At 46.1% G+C, this 14,312-nt stretch overlaps 1 protein-coding gene across 1 annotated transcript; it reads left to right on the forward strand.

Moving 5' to 3' along the window:
• The first annotated feature begins 5,901 nt into the window (after positions 1 to 5,901).
• LOC117052116 (somatostatin-2-like) lies at positions 5,902 to 9,226 on the forward strand. Its single transcript, XM_033158835.1, has 2 exons — positions 5,902 to 6,063; positions 8,561 to 9,226. The coding sequence occupies exons 1-2, from the start codon at positions 5,962 to 5,964 to the stop codon at positions 8,783 to 8,785; spliced, it is 327 nt and encodes a 108-aa protein (XP_033014726.1). The 5' UTR covers positions 5,902 to 5,961; the 3' UTR covers positions 8,786 to 9,226.
• The last annotated feature ends 5,086 nt before the right edge of the window (positions 9,227 to 14,312 follow it).

Raw genomic sequence — 14,312 nt, forward strand, 5'->3', positions numbered from 1 at the left:
TATAAGGCCAGCTTTTCCCCTCGGCTCTTTGCCACAGCAACACATTCCCTGCCTCGCTGCATGCTGCCTTGCTTCTTGACTGTGACCTTGTGCTTCTTGTGTCTCGACCCTCGGACTGCGACTTCGTCTTTCTTGACCCTCGGACTGTGACTTCATGCTTCTGGTTCTTCGACCCTCGGACTGTGACTTCGTGTTTCGTGTTTCTTGACCCTCGGACTGCGACTTCGTGCTTCTTGTTCTTTGACCCTCGGGCTGTGACTTCATTCCGCTTGCTTCTCGACCCTTGGACCCCTGCTCTTCGGACTCTCGTTCCTGCCATCTTGCCCCTGGTCCTGACGTGCCTTGCTGGGACTTTGTTTGCTAACAGCCCGGACCGTGACAACCTTGAATTGAGCCTGGAAATGAACCACCAAACCAATGCAGCTGTTTTCAGATGGGAGTTATTTGTGATTTAAGCAGAACTCCAGCCTGTAATCTGGACACTGCATTTGGGGACCAATTGAAGTTTCTGAGTTGGAGGTGGGTTAAGTTCCTTCACTCCACACCTGCTGTGACTCTAATAATTATCGGGGACACCCTCAACCCAGCCTCTGGCTAATGCTCCCATCCTTACTATTTTTAAATCTGCGTGTCAAATGCAAAAGGGGGGGGGGAGCCTTGAACTTGCTCATCTCGTCAACAAGAGCGTTCTTCCTCTCTTTTGCGGGGAGTGAATCAGCTCTCTCCAAGGTGCTGAAACTCTGTAATTTCAAAGACTGCCATCACATTGCCTCTGGGGCAACTTAACTGTGGGAGTCTCTTATCTTGACACTGCTGTGGAATGGAACAGGAGGCAATACGCAACAAAACTGCACAAATCCGACTCTAGACTAGGGCTGGCTAGATTGACATCTGGTACAAAATCACATCACGTCACAAAATCAGCATCACATTTAGCAGAAAGTTTTGCCTCCAGCCTACTCAGTGCTCTAAATACTCTTCTTTGTTTCACTGTGTTTTTTAAAGGATGGATGTTTGCATTTTCATGTTTGTTCAATGGATGGTTAGAACTCATAAATGCCATCAAGTGATATACACATTCATAATTTTATTGATTTATTACATCTACCAAAATTTATATACTGCTTGGTTGTAAAATAAATAAATAAATAAACAAGCTTCTAGGCAATTCGCAACAATATGAAATAAAACATTAAAGTTATTAATTAAACCAGGTATTAAAAATATCTAAAAGATTATTAAAATCGACAGTGGCTAAAAACAATATCAATGCGGCAACAACGGCAACAATAACCCACCATGTATCATTTACATATCTGGATAGGCTTGCCTTAAAAAAATGTTTTAGGTGCTGAATAAAACACTGTGAAGGAACCTACCAGGTGTCAATGGGCAGGGAGTTCCAAAGTGCAAGTGCTGCCACACTAAAAGATTGGTTTCTTACAACTGAGGAAAAAATATTATGTGCCACCTGTAACTGTAATAATTTTGGGTTTTGTCCAACTAAGTCTTATGCTGTGGCCCACTTAAATTAATGGACTAAGTTAGCCACGGTCCATAAACTTCAGTGTGTTTACTCTGAGTAAGATCAAAATTGAATACAGCCCCTTGTTAGCAATGATTCCCAAAGTCTTCCCAAAGAATTGTTTCGCTCAATTGCAGGTAGGCTGGTCCCGGAGTCTTTTTGGCTGAAGAGTCCAATTTAAGTGCTCTAAACAAATACCTTGTTAAGTGAAGGATCCTGCAGAAGTACAACTGCCCCCCCTTCAGATTTCACTGGTTGGGACACAGCCAGATGAGCAGGCACAATGTCAGGAGTGGTGCCCCATTCACTGCAAGCCGATTAAGGTTTCGCACATGGAATAATTCTCAGAAGGCACTGCAATATCGTGTGTGTGTGTGTGTGTGTGTGTGTGTGTGTCAGGGAAAAGAAACTCAATTTAACAAGTATATATGTAAACAAGTATATGAATGATGTATAATTTCCTTTTCCTTTTTGGTTTGTTCGTCTTTTTGCTTGCTTGTTTGTTTGCTGTTGTTATTGTTTAAAAAATGAATAAAAAGATTTAAAAGAAAAAAGAAACTCAATTTAACATCCTACTGGGACATCTTAGGTAACTTCCTCTCATTTCCAGGCCCCCAGTTATTGAGTATTTTTAATATTTACATTGCAATCAGGAAGAGGACAATATTCTTTAAAACCTCTATTTATATGCAAGTGTAATTTGCTTTCATACACTCTTTTTTAATAATAAAAAACAATAACTTCAGCAGCCATGCCTTGGATATCCTTTGCTTCATTTCACATACTTAATATTCACAACGGGAAGCACAGTAGTACTTTTATAAATATAAATAAAAGATAAAATAAAAGGTGTCATCATGGTGCAGATGCGGAGGGAAGCAGAGGCCAGTGGGGTGTTCATGGATGCAGAAAAACAAACCTAGGCATTGCTCTCAAAAGATTTCCAGCCTAAGGGGGAGATTGGCAGATTACAGAGCCTCTGTTGCACATTAAAGAGAGATGGTTTGAATTGTGTATGGGCTTAAAGCAGTCTTCCCCAACCAACCTCCCTCCCTGGCCATTGCAACAGTATCTCAAGGGTCCCAGGGTTCTCTAGCCTTGCTCAATCCAGATCAGCCTTCAGTGCCTGCCAGATCTTTTGGACCACTGCCTCCATCCACCCCAGCCAGCACAAGCATCCGGAGGGTGCCTAATTACCTGAGGCTGATGCAAAAGAATGAAATATGTGAGGTTTCATTGGTGGATCTATAAAGAAGAGGCTAGCTGCTGGGTCCGGCCAGTGGCCCATCTAGTCCAACATCCTGTTCTCACCGTGGCCAACCAGATACCTGTAGGAAGCTCACAAGCAGGACCAGGGTGCAACAAGAACTCTCCCTGCCTGCAGCTCCCAGCAACTGAAATTCAGAAGCAAATTGCCTTCAACAGTAGAGTTAGAACACAGCTATTGCGGCTAGTAGCCATCAATAGCCCTCTCCTCCTCCATGAACTTGTCTCAAAGTCATCCAAGTCGGAGGCCATCACTACATCTTGTGGGAGTGGATGTCATGTCATCATTCAACAATGCTTTTTAATCACTCCTGGATTAAAACCCAGAAAGCAGGCTTTCAAAGGACAAAGCACGACAAAAGAAAGCAACAGCAATCAACCTAACAGAGAAGAGAGGGAAAAGGTTTGCAAAGTCTGGGGCGAAATACCCCAGTGGCAGTCAGGGGTATAAATATACTGAGCTAAGAGTGTGTCTGCTGATGAGAAGAGCGCTAACCTTCAAAGTGGGGGTGTGGTTCTGAACACAAGAGCCACACTGCATTCTCCAAAAGCACTTGGGAACACATGGAAGTTTATACATGGATCTGCACAAAAGGGTATCTCTGTCCCAAACAGAAATGGATATGTATCCTGTTGCAGTTAGATATCACAATCAGGCAGCCCACTGGAGAATGTTATTATCAGATCCTGGGATGAAGAAGAGGTCCCTGAGTAGACAGGCAGCAACACCAATGGAGCAGCAAAATGTTTCAACAACTCTTCCAGCTCTGCCCTGGGGATTTTGATCCGGAGCTACTTAAGCCACACCCCAACTCCTGTCAACTCCCTTCTCTCCAGAGGTCTCCTTAAGAGGAAGGTCCTACTCCCAATGACTCCTTACCTGTAGTTGGGCATTCCTCTGGCTAGGCCGAGTTCCCATCCACCTTTCCCTTGGGCTTGGGACCAATTCTGCTTCGATGTCTGAGGCTGAACTCACCCTGGGTGCAGTTGGCCCCTTCTCAGCCTCGTTGCAGGATCCCAGCTTCTCACTTGCAGATGGAGCCTGAAACAAGGTAAGGCCAGAGCCTCCTGGACCCCCACTCCCCAGCTGAGACCTGGCAGGAGGCAGCAGCTAGTTCTGAAAGTGGTTGCACAAGAAAGGCTATGATCCATTGAAGGCTTACCTGGGAGCAACCCTCAATGACAAGGGAACTTACTGCGGACCACCAGTCTTGCTCTGTACCAACCTGTATGTGTAACCTAGATAACAACAACAACAATAATTTATTTATACCCCGCCCATCTGGGCGGCTTCCAACAGAATATTAAAATACAATAATCTATTAAACATTAAAAGCTTCCCTAAACAGGGCTGCTTTCAGGTGTCTCCTAAAAGTCTGGTAGTTGGTTTCCTCTTTGACATCTGGTGGGAGGGTGTTCCACAGGGCGGGTGCCACTACCAAGAAGGCCCTCTGCCTGGTTCCCTGTAACTTGGCTTCTCATAGTGAGGGAACCACCAGAAGGCCCTCAGCACTGGACCTCAATGGATGGACCTCATTGACCAATAGATGGGACCTCACTGGACCAATAGATGGGCTATTGGCCTGATCCAGCAGCCAGATTTATCATGTTCTTACATAGAAAAGAGGGTATGACTTTCTCATAATACTGCAGAGGAACCGTCCAAAGAAGCTGAATGTTGGAAGGTTCAGGGCGGGAAAAAGGAAGTACTTCTTCACATGGTGCATAGCTAAACTCTGGAACTCCCTCCCACAAGATGCAATGAAGACCACCAGCTTGGATGGCTTTAAAAGAGTGTTAGGCAAATTAATGGAAGGTGAGGCGATCAGCTAACCATGATGGCTATGTTCTGCTATCACTCTAAGAGGCAGTATGCCTCTGCATGGCAGTTTCTGGGAATCACAGGTGGGCAGAGTGCTCTCATGCTCAGGTCCTGCTTGCAAGCTTCCTACTACGGCATCTGGTTGGCTACCGAGAGATCAGCATGCTGGGCCAGAGAGGCCTTTGACCTGTTGCAGGTTCTTCTCAGGAGTTTGATTGCTTCTCGCAACTCAGCAAGATATGCATATCCTCAAAGTGTCCCGGTTTTCCAGGGACCATCGTGGACTTATGAAAGCCATCCCAGCTTCTGATTTGATCCCGGAATGTCCCTATTTCTCCCACCAGTGATGCCTCTGCTGAACTCGGGGAGGAGGTGGTGACAACAACTGTGAGGGAGCACCCTGTTGCCTCTCCATGGCCACTGCTGCCAGCCTCCTCCCTTGGGCAGCTTGTAGCAGCTGCTGGAGAAATGAAGAGGATGAGAGGCTGAGGCCACAGAGGCCCAGCCCCGTGTGAGGGCCAGCTCTGAGGAGCAGACAGAGGGCAGGGCCGCTCGGGGGGGGGGGCGGGGGAGAGAGAGAGAGAGAGAGAGTGAGAGAGAGAGAGAGAGAGAGAGAGAGAGAGAGAGAGAAAGGAGGAGTGGAGCAGAACACAAGGAGTGTTGATTTTTTAAAAAAAAAAATTGCGTTGTGCATCCATGTCTGATCTTGTCCTTTTCTAAAATTTATTTATTGGTGTGTGTGTTTTCCTTTTTGTAAACCTACCGAAGAATAAAATGAAATGAGGGTAAGGGTTTTTTTCTCAGGAGGGCGTGTGTGCTGTGTCCTGTTGGTGTAGTAGCGGTGGCACTTGCCCTTCTTCTGATAGGAAATGCGTGCAGGGGGGTGGGCAAAGAAATGGGGGTTGAGGGGGGGTCAGTTGGGGGTGAGAGAGAAATGTCCCTATTTTCATGTGAGCAGTATTGGAGGGCATGGCTATGAGAATTCTTTCCAATGTCAGATGTATTTTAGGAGAGGCTAGGTGTAAAATAAAACGATTGCACGTCTCCCTCTGTTGTTGTTGTGGTTGTTGTTGTTTTCCCTTCTTCTTTCAATTCAAAATGTGCCCCTGGACTTGCCTTTCCTCCGGATCACTAGTCTTCACCCACGGAGAGACTCGTGCTGACTATCCACCCAAGTGCCATTGGCTTGCCGGGTGGATTTGACTGCCTGCGTCACTCAGGCACAGCTCAGGGAGGGCTTTATAAAAAGCAGGTGCTGCATCCTGCTCTTGAGGACAAGACCAGACTAGGGGAAAAGCTCTGTCCCTCTCAGCCTTAGAACCAAGGAGCTTCTGGGGGAACCTCCGCCATGCAGCTGGTGGCCAGGCTCATCACTGTTCTGCTGCTGGTGTGGAGCATGAGAGCATCCACCTTGCCCGGGGAGGATAAGTTTTCTGTACAGAGCAGCAGGGTGAGTTGAAAAAGGACAGCTTTCCTTAAAAATTCTAGGGTTTTGTGCAGAAGGCTTTTAAGGTTTCTGGTGCTTTAAAAGATGGGCAAAGCCGCCTGGTGGAGGAGAGGAGACTGTGCACAAGAGGGAGGCTTTTGGAGGGGATGGAAAGGGAATGGGAGTACGCACAGGTGTAAATAATGGGGAGATCTGAGGAATAAAGAAGGTGAGCAAAAGGGGAGTTAAGTTAAATAGCGAAGAAGGGGTTTTCCAAGGTTGTTGTCTTTTTTTCTTGAGTAAATAATACCAAACTCAAACTAAGGACTAGCGTCGGAATGCAGAGAGAATGAAATATTTTGCAGTGCAGCCCCAGAGTCCTGCCTGGCTCAATCAGCAGGACTTATTCCCAGGTAAGTGGAGGCTGGATTGCAGCCTAAGGGAAGGAAGGAGAGGAGAAGAAACAGAAAGAAGGAGAGGGAAGGAGAGTGGGTCCATCAAAGCAAAAGAGAGAGGACAGAAGGGCTTTTAGTTAAATGCATGCCTCTTGTTTAGAAAGGATGTCAGCATTGGCAAAACAGTCCTCTGAGGAGGTGCTGCTGCAGCTGAGTGGTAGAGCATCTTCTTCGCAGAGTTCCCAGGTTCAATCCCTGGCATCTCCAGGAACGGCTGGGAATATCCCCTGCCTGAAACCCTGGATAACTTCTGCCAGTCAGTGTAGACAATGCTGAGCTAGACAGACCAAAGGTCTGATTCAAGATAAGGTGGTTTTCTCCTAATGACTGCCGTTTGTTTGCTCCTTTGCCTGATCGAAATCCAACAGGTGTGGTTCCCCCCAATTTTTTTTTTAGAGAGGTGGGGACTGCACCTGTTACATTTCTCCCTGTGGTTAAATGCACCACAGGGAAGTGTGTGCGGAGGGGGGGGGTACGCAGTACAGTCCTAAACATGTCGATTTGAATGTCCTATTGAAATCAATAGGGCATGCTCTCAGGTGATTGAGGTTGCAACCATAATTTACGAAGGCACAAAGGGCTAAAATAAAAATTGACTCACATATACTAAGGGTAGTGATATTAGCTTACTGTTGTGTGCCAGGGAATGAGCTAAGCTATTATTCTTTCCAATTTTAAATACCTTTTTTCACTGTCGCGCTGCGCAATTTAGCTCTGTCTCTTATGAACTAGCATCCTTATTTGATCAGGGAGATTAAACTACTAGGCAGTGAAGCCTGCATTCCATTCCCTTCCACCACACATGCATTCTTTGCTAAGCGTAACTCTATGAGCCCTTAACAGCAGGGTGAAATCCAGGAACCCCATCTATGTAGCTTCCCGGGGGCATTGCCTGTGTCGAATCCCTGTCTGCTGTGCTGTTCTGAAATTTTATTTATGTTTATAAAGACCATTTGCATGTTTCTTCTCAGTCCGAAAAAACAGCCCCCACCAAAGTGGCTCAAGTGAGGGGGGGAATGGATATATTCTATAGGATAAAACCAGGGACAGGATAAAACAAGCAAAGCATGAATATCAGACACAAACTTCAAAGGAAGGTAAAAGTGAGGGGGAGATGAAGTCTTGAGGAAGGACTGCAGCTCAGTGGTTAGAGCAGAGCTTTTCAAACTAGAGCATCTGCTTTACATGCAGAAGGGCCCCAGCATCGATCCCTGGCATCACCAGGTAGGACTGGCCCCATGCCTGAAATTGCTTGAGAGCTGCTGCCAGTCAGTGCAGACAGTACTGAGCTAGGCAGGTCAAGGATCTCACTTGGTATAAGGCAGCACTCTATGTTTCTGTGTCTTCAGGGAAGGGCTATAGCTCATGCTTTGCATGCAGAAGGTCCTAGGTTAAATCTGTGACATCTCCAGGTATATCCTCTGCCTGGAGAGATGCTACCGGTCAGTGCAGGCAGTACTGGGCTAGATGGACCAACAGTCTGATGTAGTATTGCAAAAGACTGCAGTTCAATGGCATTGCACCTTCCTTGCATTAAGAAGGTTTCAGATTCTACCCTGGCATCTCCAGTTTAAAAATATCAGGTAGAAGGAGAAGTGAGCATTCCGGTTGATGACAATTATGATAATATATTTCAATCCCACCTTCCTTCCAAGCAGCCATACCTGGTTCATCTCCCCACCCCCATTTCATCCTCACAACAACCCTGTGAGGTGGGTTAGGCTGAGAGAAGACAGGTAACCTAGTGAGCTTCATGGGCAAGTGGGGATTCAAACCCAGGTCACCCAGGTCCTAGTCCAGCACTCAAACCACTACACCACACTGGCTCTCAGCCTTTGTATGACCTGGCTGACCTTTCTGAGAACTGGGTGCTAGACTGTGATGGATCTTTGGTCTGATCCAGCAGCCAGACGCTTCTTATGTTCTCCATGTATTTTATTTCCCACGGCGACTCTGTTTTTAAAACACCTTTACAGACTCTGGCAAGGGGGGGGGGGGGCGGGGAGAAAACTCACTTTCTTGCTTTCTTTTTGCCCTCTGCCCTACTGCTTGCTTTGTGATTGCAGGAGCAAACCAAAGCCCGAAAAGGTCTGGTCCTGAAAATGCTGGCAGATCTACTGGACGGGGTGGACGTGGGCCGTGATGGGATGGCTTCCTCCGATTCGGAAGACCTGCTCGAAAGCAATCTGGAGGAAGAGCCCTCCGTGCTGGGGAGGTTGCCCCAGCTCACCCAGAGGGATCGCAAAGCCCCCTGTAAAAACTTCTTCTGGAAAACGTTCACTGCCTGTTAACACCACCAGCACCAAGCACTCATTCCCCAGCCTTCCCCTTGTCTTTGCTCTTGGATGGGGGGGGGGGGCTCCGACTCTTCTCTCGCTGTGTAGGGTTGCCAACTTGATGGCAGGGGTGGGTGGGAATTCATAGACCTGGCCTGCTCCTGTCTCTTTAACAGAGGTTTGATCTGCAGCTCTTCCTCCTCCCCCCTAGTCCCTCTTTCCTTTTGTGCTATGTATTTAAGACTGTAAGCCTGAGGGCAGGGATTGCCTTGTTTTAATTAGTTGTATGAAAGCTGTTCTTGGAAGCCTTCTTGGCTGGACAATGGGGTACAAATGCTCTAAAAAATAACAATGATAATAAATTGTGTCCAACATTAACTCCACCCGGAGTAGATCTAATTTGCACTTTCCAAAACAATGTGTGACCCAAAACACTGTCGTCTTTCAAAATTCGCACTTCCCTGAATTTTGGAAATGCAGTTCTCCAGCCAAGAATTCTTGCAAATACGTTATATCGGGGCAAAGTGTGCATTTAAAAAAATGTATTATGTTACTGAAAAAAAGCATATAAAAATATTAGGGACAATTCCTTTGTAAAATGCTTATATCAAGCAAAACCATGTACAAAAAAATGTGTATATTAGAAGAAATTTACACCCAAATGCTGTTGAATGTTCACAGAGTCTTGTGGCATGCTTACCATAAACTAATGTGGTGAATGGAACACAAGAAAAATAAGAAACAGTGAGAAACTGAAATTGACAGTTTCACCCATTCCTCGGGCTAAAATTATTTAGTTGTAATTAAGTTAATCATGCAACCCATGGACTGTAGGCCCCTTGTCATAGAAACATAAGGAAAGTAATGCATTTGCAGAAATTGTTTCCCTCCACTGAACGAAGAAATAAACCTTTCTGGATGCTGATGTCCCATCAGAATTGCCAACTTTGTTACCAGACTATGCTCCTCTGCCTTTAACCGTGGTTTTATGTGCAGACATTGGTATGCAGCACTGCTTATCTCCGTGCTGCAAAAAGCTTTCACCCGCTGCTTTCTGCAAATCAACGGGTGCTGTTAAAGGCATAGGAGCATTTCAGATTATTTCCCCCCATGAGTTGGCAACATTAGCTTCTACATGGCTCCTTAATTCCCACGTCTGGGATAAATCACTGGACCAGATGTGGATTAGGATTTCAGGATTTGTGGGTTGCAGTCAACTTTTACTTAGAGTAGACCCACTGGAATTTAAAAGCATGACTAAAGTCACATTTACATATTTGAAACACTTATGATTCTACTTTAAGCAGTCATGGCTTCCCGCAAAGAATTCTGGGAGCTGTAGTTCGTTAAGGGTACTGAAAGTTGTTAGGAGACCCCTATTCCCCTCTCGGATCTACAATTCCTAGAGTGGTTTAACAATCAAGAGGGAAATCTGCAAATTGCAGCTCTAGGAGGGGAAGAGGGGTCGCCTAACAACCTTCAATTCCCTTAACAAATTCCCAGGATTCTTTCGGGGAAGCCAGTGACTGTTTAAAGTGCTATGATGCTGTTATGGTGTGAAGGTGGCCTCACTTTGGCCCATGCATTTCAGTAGGTGTACACCAAACAAAACTCAAAGACGTCCCACTATTTTTAATAGAAATCCATAGATGAGTGTGTGTACTTTTGTGACAGAGACTAAAATGGATTTCTTTTAGCTGCATGGAGCAGATTGAGGGTTGTTGTCGGGGGGCCTTTGCAACATGGAGCAGAAAATAACCGAGCACGTGTCAGTCTCTGCAGATCAAACAGGGCTGTTGAAAGGGACATGGAAACAAGAGAGCAGTTGAGACATTGGCTCTGACCCACATTGTGCATCATCTCTGGCCTCATTAAATTACAAAAAAAAAAACATTCAACCAGCCATTGTTTTAAAAAGCATCTGTCCATCTTGTGGGGTTTCTTTTGCTCTCTCACTTTTTTTTTAAGAAATAAAAAATCTTCATCAAATGTTTCAAACTTGTGGTTTCATGATGGTTCCATCCACAAATAAAGCATGACCTATGGGCGCCTTGGGATTATGACCTGATATTTGTTTTTTGTTTTCTTATTTTTCCTTACTACCGTGGCACATCCTTCAAAAGCCTGCTTCCCGGCTTGGATTCCGGACAGATCAAAATGCGCAGAGTGTAATGATAACGTTTGCTCCTGTGAGAGGGAGCAATGGCCACCACCTTGGGTGGCTTTAAAAGACATGACAAACTCATGGGGGAGGGAAAGGCTATGAGCTCTGGCTATGCTCTACTGTCCAAGGCAGTTGGCCTCCATTTGTCTCACAAGACAATGGAGTACGCTTCTGCAGGTGAAGCCAAACTGCTGCATTAGCAGCACCAAAGTGACCTTCCTGGGGGTGCAAAGCCTGGGCAGTGTGTATGAAGGTCCTGGGCTGCCCAGACAACAAGACCACCTCTCGGCCTCACTGATGTGGTCCAAAGGAAAGCAGAGCAATACATTTGGCACCAGCTTGGCTGCAGGACTTGCTGGGAGGAGGCGTACAATCGTCTTAGGGACTCCACTCCAGATTTGTGAAGGTTTATGCGTTAGTCTTTTCTTCTCCCGAAGATATCCCTCAAGGCAGCAGAGGTTTAGGGTCATAGTTTTCCTTCTCCTATTAGGGCTTTCTTCCCAGCTTGATGAGCCCCATCTGCCTCCCACTTCCCTCTACAGCATGTGCAGAAACCACCTACTTGACTGTTGGACCCACTATTGGCCTTGTCCGCTCAAGACTGTCTTCGTATGCAGGGGAAGTCCCTAACTCAGTGAGTGTTTGAGACCCATCAGATACCCCTCGCCTGGTTTAGCCGGCCAGTCAAAGCCGTTCCCAGGGTGTGGCCACTGTCACATGCTAACAGCTTCTTGGAGCCATAGGTGAGTGAGAGCTGAGTGCAGGGTGAGGGCCTAAAATGGACAAACTACCCCAGAAGGAGCACAATGTGTCCCCCACCAGAGGTACTATCCCTCCCTGAACATCCCATACTGCCCATAGCCTCTGAATACTAGTTGCAGGGAGCTGCTGCACTTACGTGCTGCTTTCAGGCTTCCCAGAAGAGGCACCTGGTTGACCACTGTGAAAATAAACTGCTGGAACCGGCAGCCAGGCTCTTCTTGTGTTCTTAAGTTGGCTGGCTTTTCCCAGCCTCTCCAGACAGAAGGCTGAAAGGTTGCTCATCCTCCCCGTTGCTTGGGAGAAGGGCCTTCCCAGGTAGCTACCGGAAATAAATGGACCCTCCTTAGCCATAGGCAGCCCACCTCCAAATTCCAGTTGTTGGGAATCACAAGTATAGGGTTATTGTGACAAAGGTTCGTCTTTTCCAACATCTGGGTTGCAGCTGCAAAGATCTGCAAAAATACGTAGAGTGGGGACTTTCAAAGCATATCCCGAGGATTAGGAAGAGGGAGGGATGGAAGAACACATTTTCAGCCATTTGATTACAGCAATGGCTGGGATAACTTCTGGCCCTCCTGTTGTTGCAAAACCCACCATCCCTGACCATGCTGGCTGGGGTTAATGGGAACTGTAAAGGGTGTGCCTTTTTCACATGCATTTAAGCTCCAATTATCACTGACTGTAATTTTTGTATTCCATTGCTATTCAGCTCCCACCTGAGTTTGCAATCATAGTGAACGGTACTGATGCCAACAAAGGAAACACACTGAATGTTAATTCACTGTGGACAATGATCCAGCAGCTACAGACAAAGGACATCGCGCACATACATACACACACACACACACACACACACACCAGCACTAGCAGTAGCAGTAGCAGTAGCAGTAGCAGCAGCAGCCCCACCACTTCTCCCTTGTCCCTATCATGCTTGCTTAAAAACCTACACAGAAACCAGTGCCAGGAGGGGAACTCTCTCCAGCAGCCTCCTCCCGAGAGGCAGAAAAACCGCACAGCCAGAATCTCCAGCAGTCAACGAGGCATCAAGAAAGCAGCCTGACAACCAGCCAAGTGCCCTTTGCAAAGGAAGACGGGTGGTGTGTGTGAGGGGAGGTGGTCACATTAGTAGGAATTGCTCATCAGCCGAGGGTGAGGTCAGGAGCCTTGCAGCCAACGCAGATGACACTGAAGGTGATGGAAGCCTTGTACTGGTCCACCCCTCCCTCTGCCCAATGCTGGGCCATAGGGGTTTTGCATAGTCAGTCTAGTTTCATGTGAAGAGAAAATGCTGGAGCTTTTTAATATATATATGTGCACTCCCAAGTTGCTTTCATTTTCTTTCTTTATAGATATATAAATTTTTATTGAGTTTTACAATTTAACAATCAACCAAACAACATAAATGTGACAATTATCATATAAAGCAGAAAAGAAGAGAAAAAACCCCTCCCCGTGACTTCCCTCAGCTTACCCTTCTGATTCTTTAAATATTTACTACTTCTGCTTAATTGTTCTTACTTTTATGATCTTATACCTAAGTGCTCTATATTCTAATCATCTTCATCCCAAATTTTCTTTCATAATTACATCTTGCACTCAATTACATTCCATATTTCTTGCCCTTTGAACTTATTTTCTTGTTTGTAAGTGTTTAGTCAAACCCTGCTAGTGAGTCCATTTCTTTACAGTACATTTCTGTAAGTACAACATGAAAGGTTCCCAGCCTTTTTTAAAGTCTTCATTGTCATCGTCTTGATTCTGGGTTGCTTTCATTTTCAAAGCGAATTTCTCCAAATCACTGAACGGTTATAGCTCCCATTGGTAGAACACGATTTTCTTCATCTCAGAGTTGTGGGTTCGAGCATCACATTGGGCAAGATTCCTGCATTACAGGGGGTTGGACTAGATGACCCTCATGGTCCCTTCCCACTCTGCAATTCTATTATTCTAAGAAAGCTAGTATCAGGTTAAATGCTTTTAGAAGCATTTAAACAGGTATAGGGACTAAACATAGAAATATAAGAGTCAGACCATTGGCTCCATCTCAGTACCATCAATATTGACTGGCAGCAGTTCCCCTGAGTTACAAAGGAGTCTCTCCTAGCCCTACCTAGAGATGCTGGTTATTGAACCCAGGACTTTTTTGCATGCAAAGCAGATGCTCTGCCACTGAGCTATGACCCTTCCCCGAGAAAAGACATCCTCTCTCCCCATCACTGTATCCATTTCCAAACTCCAGTCATAGTCCCAGGTGAGCAAACAAATCACCAAAATGATAGGGGAGGGGGCCAAGAATCTGATCTCGAACCTGCGCTTCAGCACAAGGCCTGCGAGAAGGCAAGCTGCCTCACCTACCCACCACTGGGATCTGGTAGAGTGGGGAAAGCTGCCTGATCCCTCTTGCAGAGCAGAAAATCCAGCCAGCACTGATCCAGGAAGGACTGAGCTGGGGAAGGCTGTGTAGCATCCCCAGGAATGCAGCTTGAATCACAGACAAGGGATCCAAAGGGAAGTGTACAATAATGTCATAAACTTCTGCAGCTTGTGAACACAGCAGGATGGAGGGAGGGTGGAAGGGCAACCCTTCTCATTATTTTTTTCTTCAGTATGGCTGGA

This window comes from Lacerta agilis, chromosome 8, assembly GCF_009819535.1.
Source record: "Lacerta agilis isolate rLacAgi1 chromosome 8, rLacAgi1.pri, whole genome shotgun sequence".
In the NCBI taxonomy this organism is placed as follows: Eukaryota; Metazoa; Chordata; class Lepidosauria; order Squamata; family Lacertidae; genus Lacerta; species Lacerta agilis.

Coding starts and splice junctions, on each gene's coding strand:
- LOC117052116 (XM_033158835.1), top strand. CDS start 5,962: ATGCAGCTGGTGGCCAGGCTCATCACTGTTCTGCTGCTGGTGTGGAGC. Junction 6,064..8,560: donor TTTCTGTACAGAGCAGCAGG/GTGAGTTGAAAA, acceptor TTGTGATTGCAG/GAGCAAACCAAAGCCCGAAA.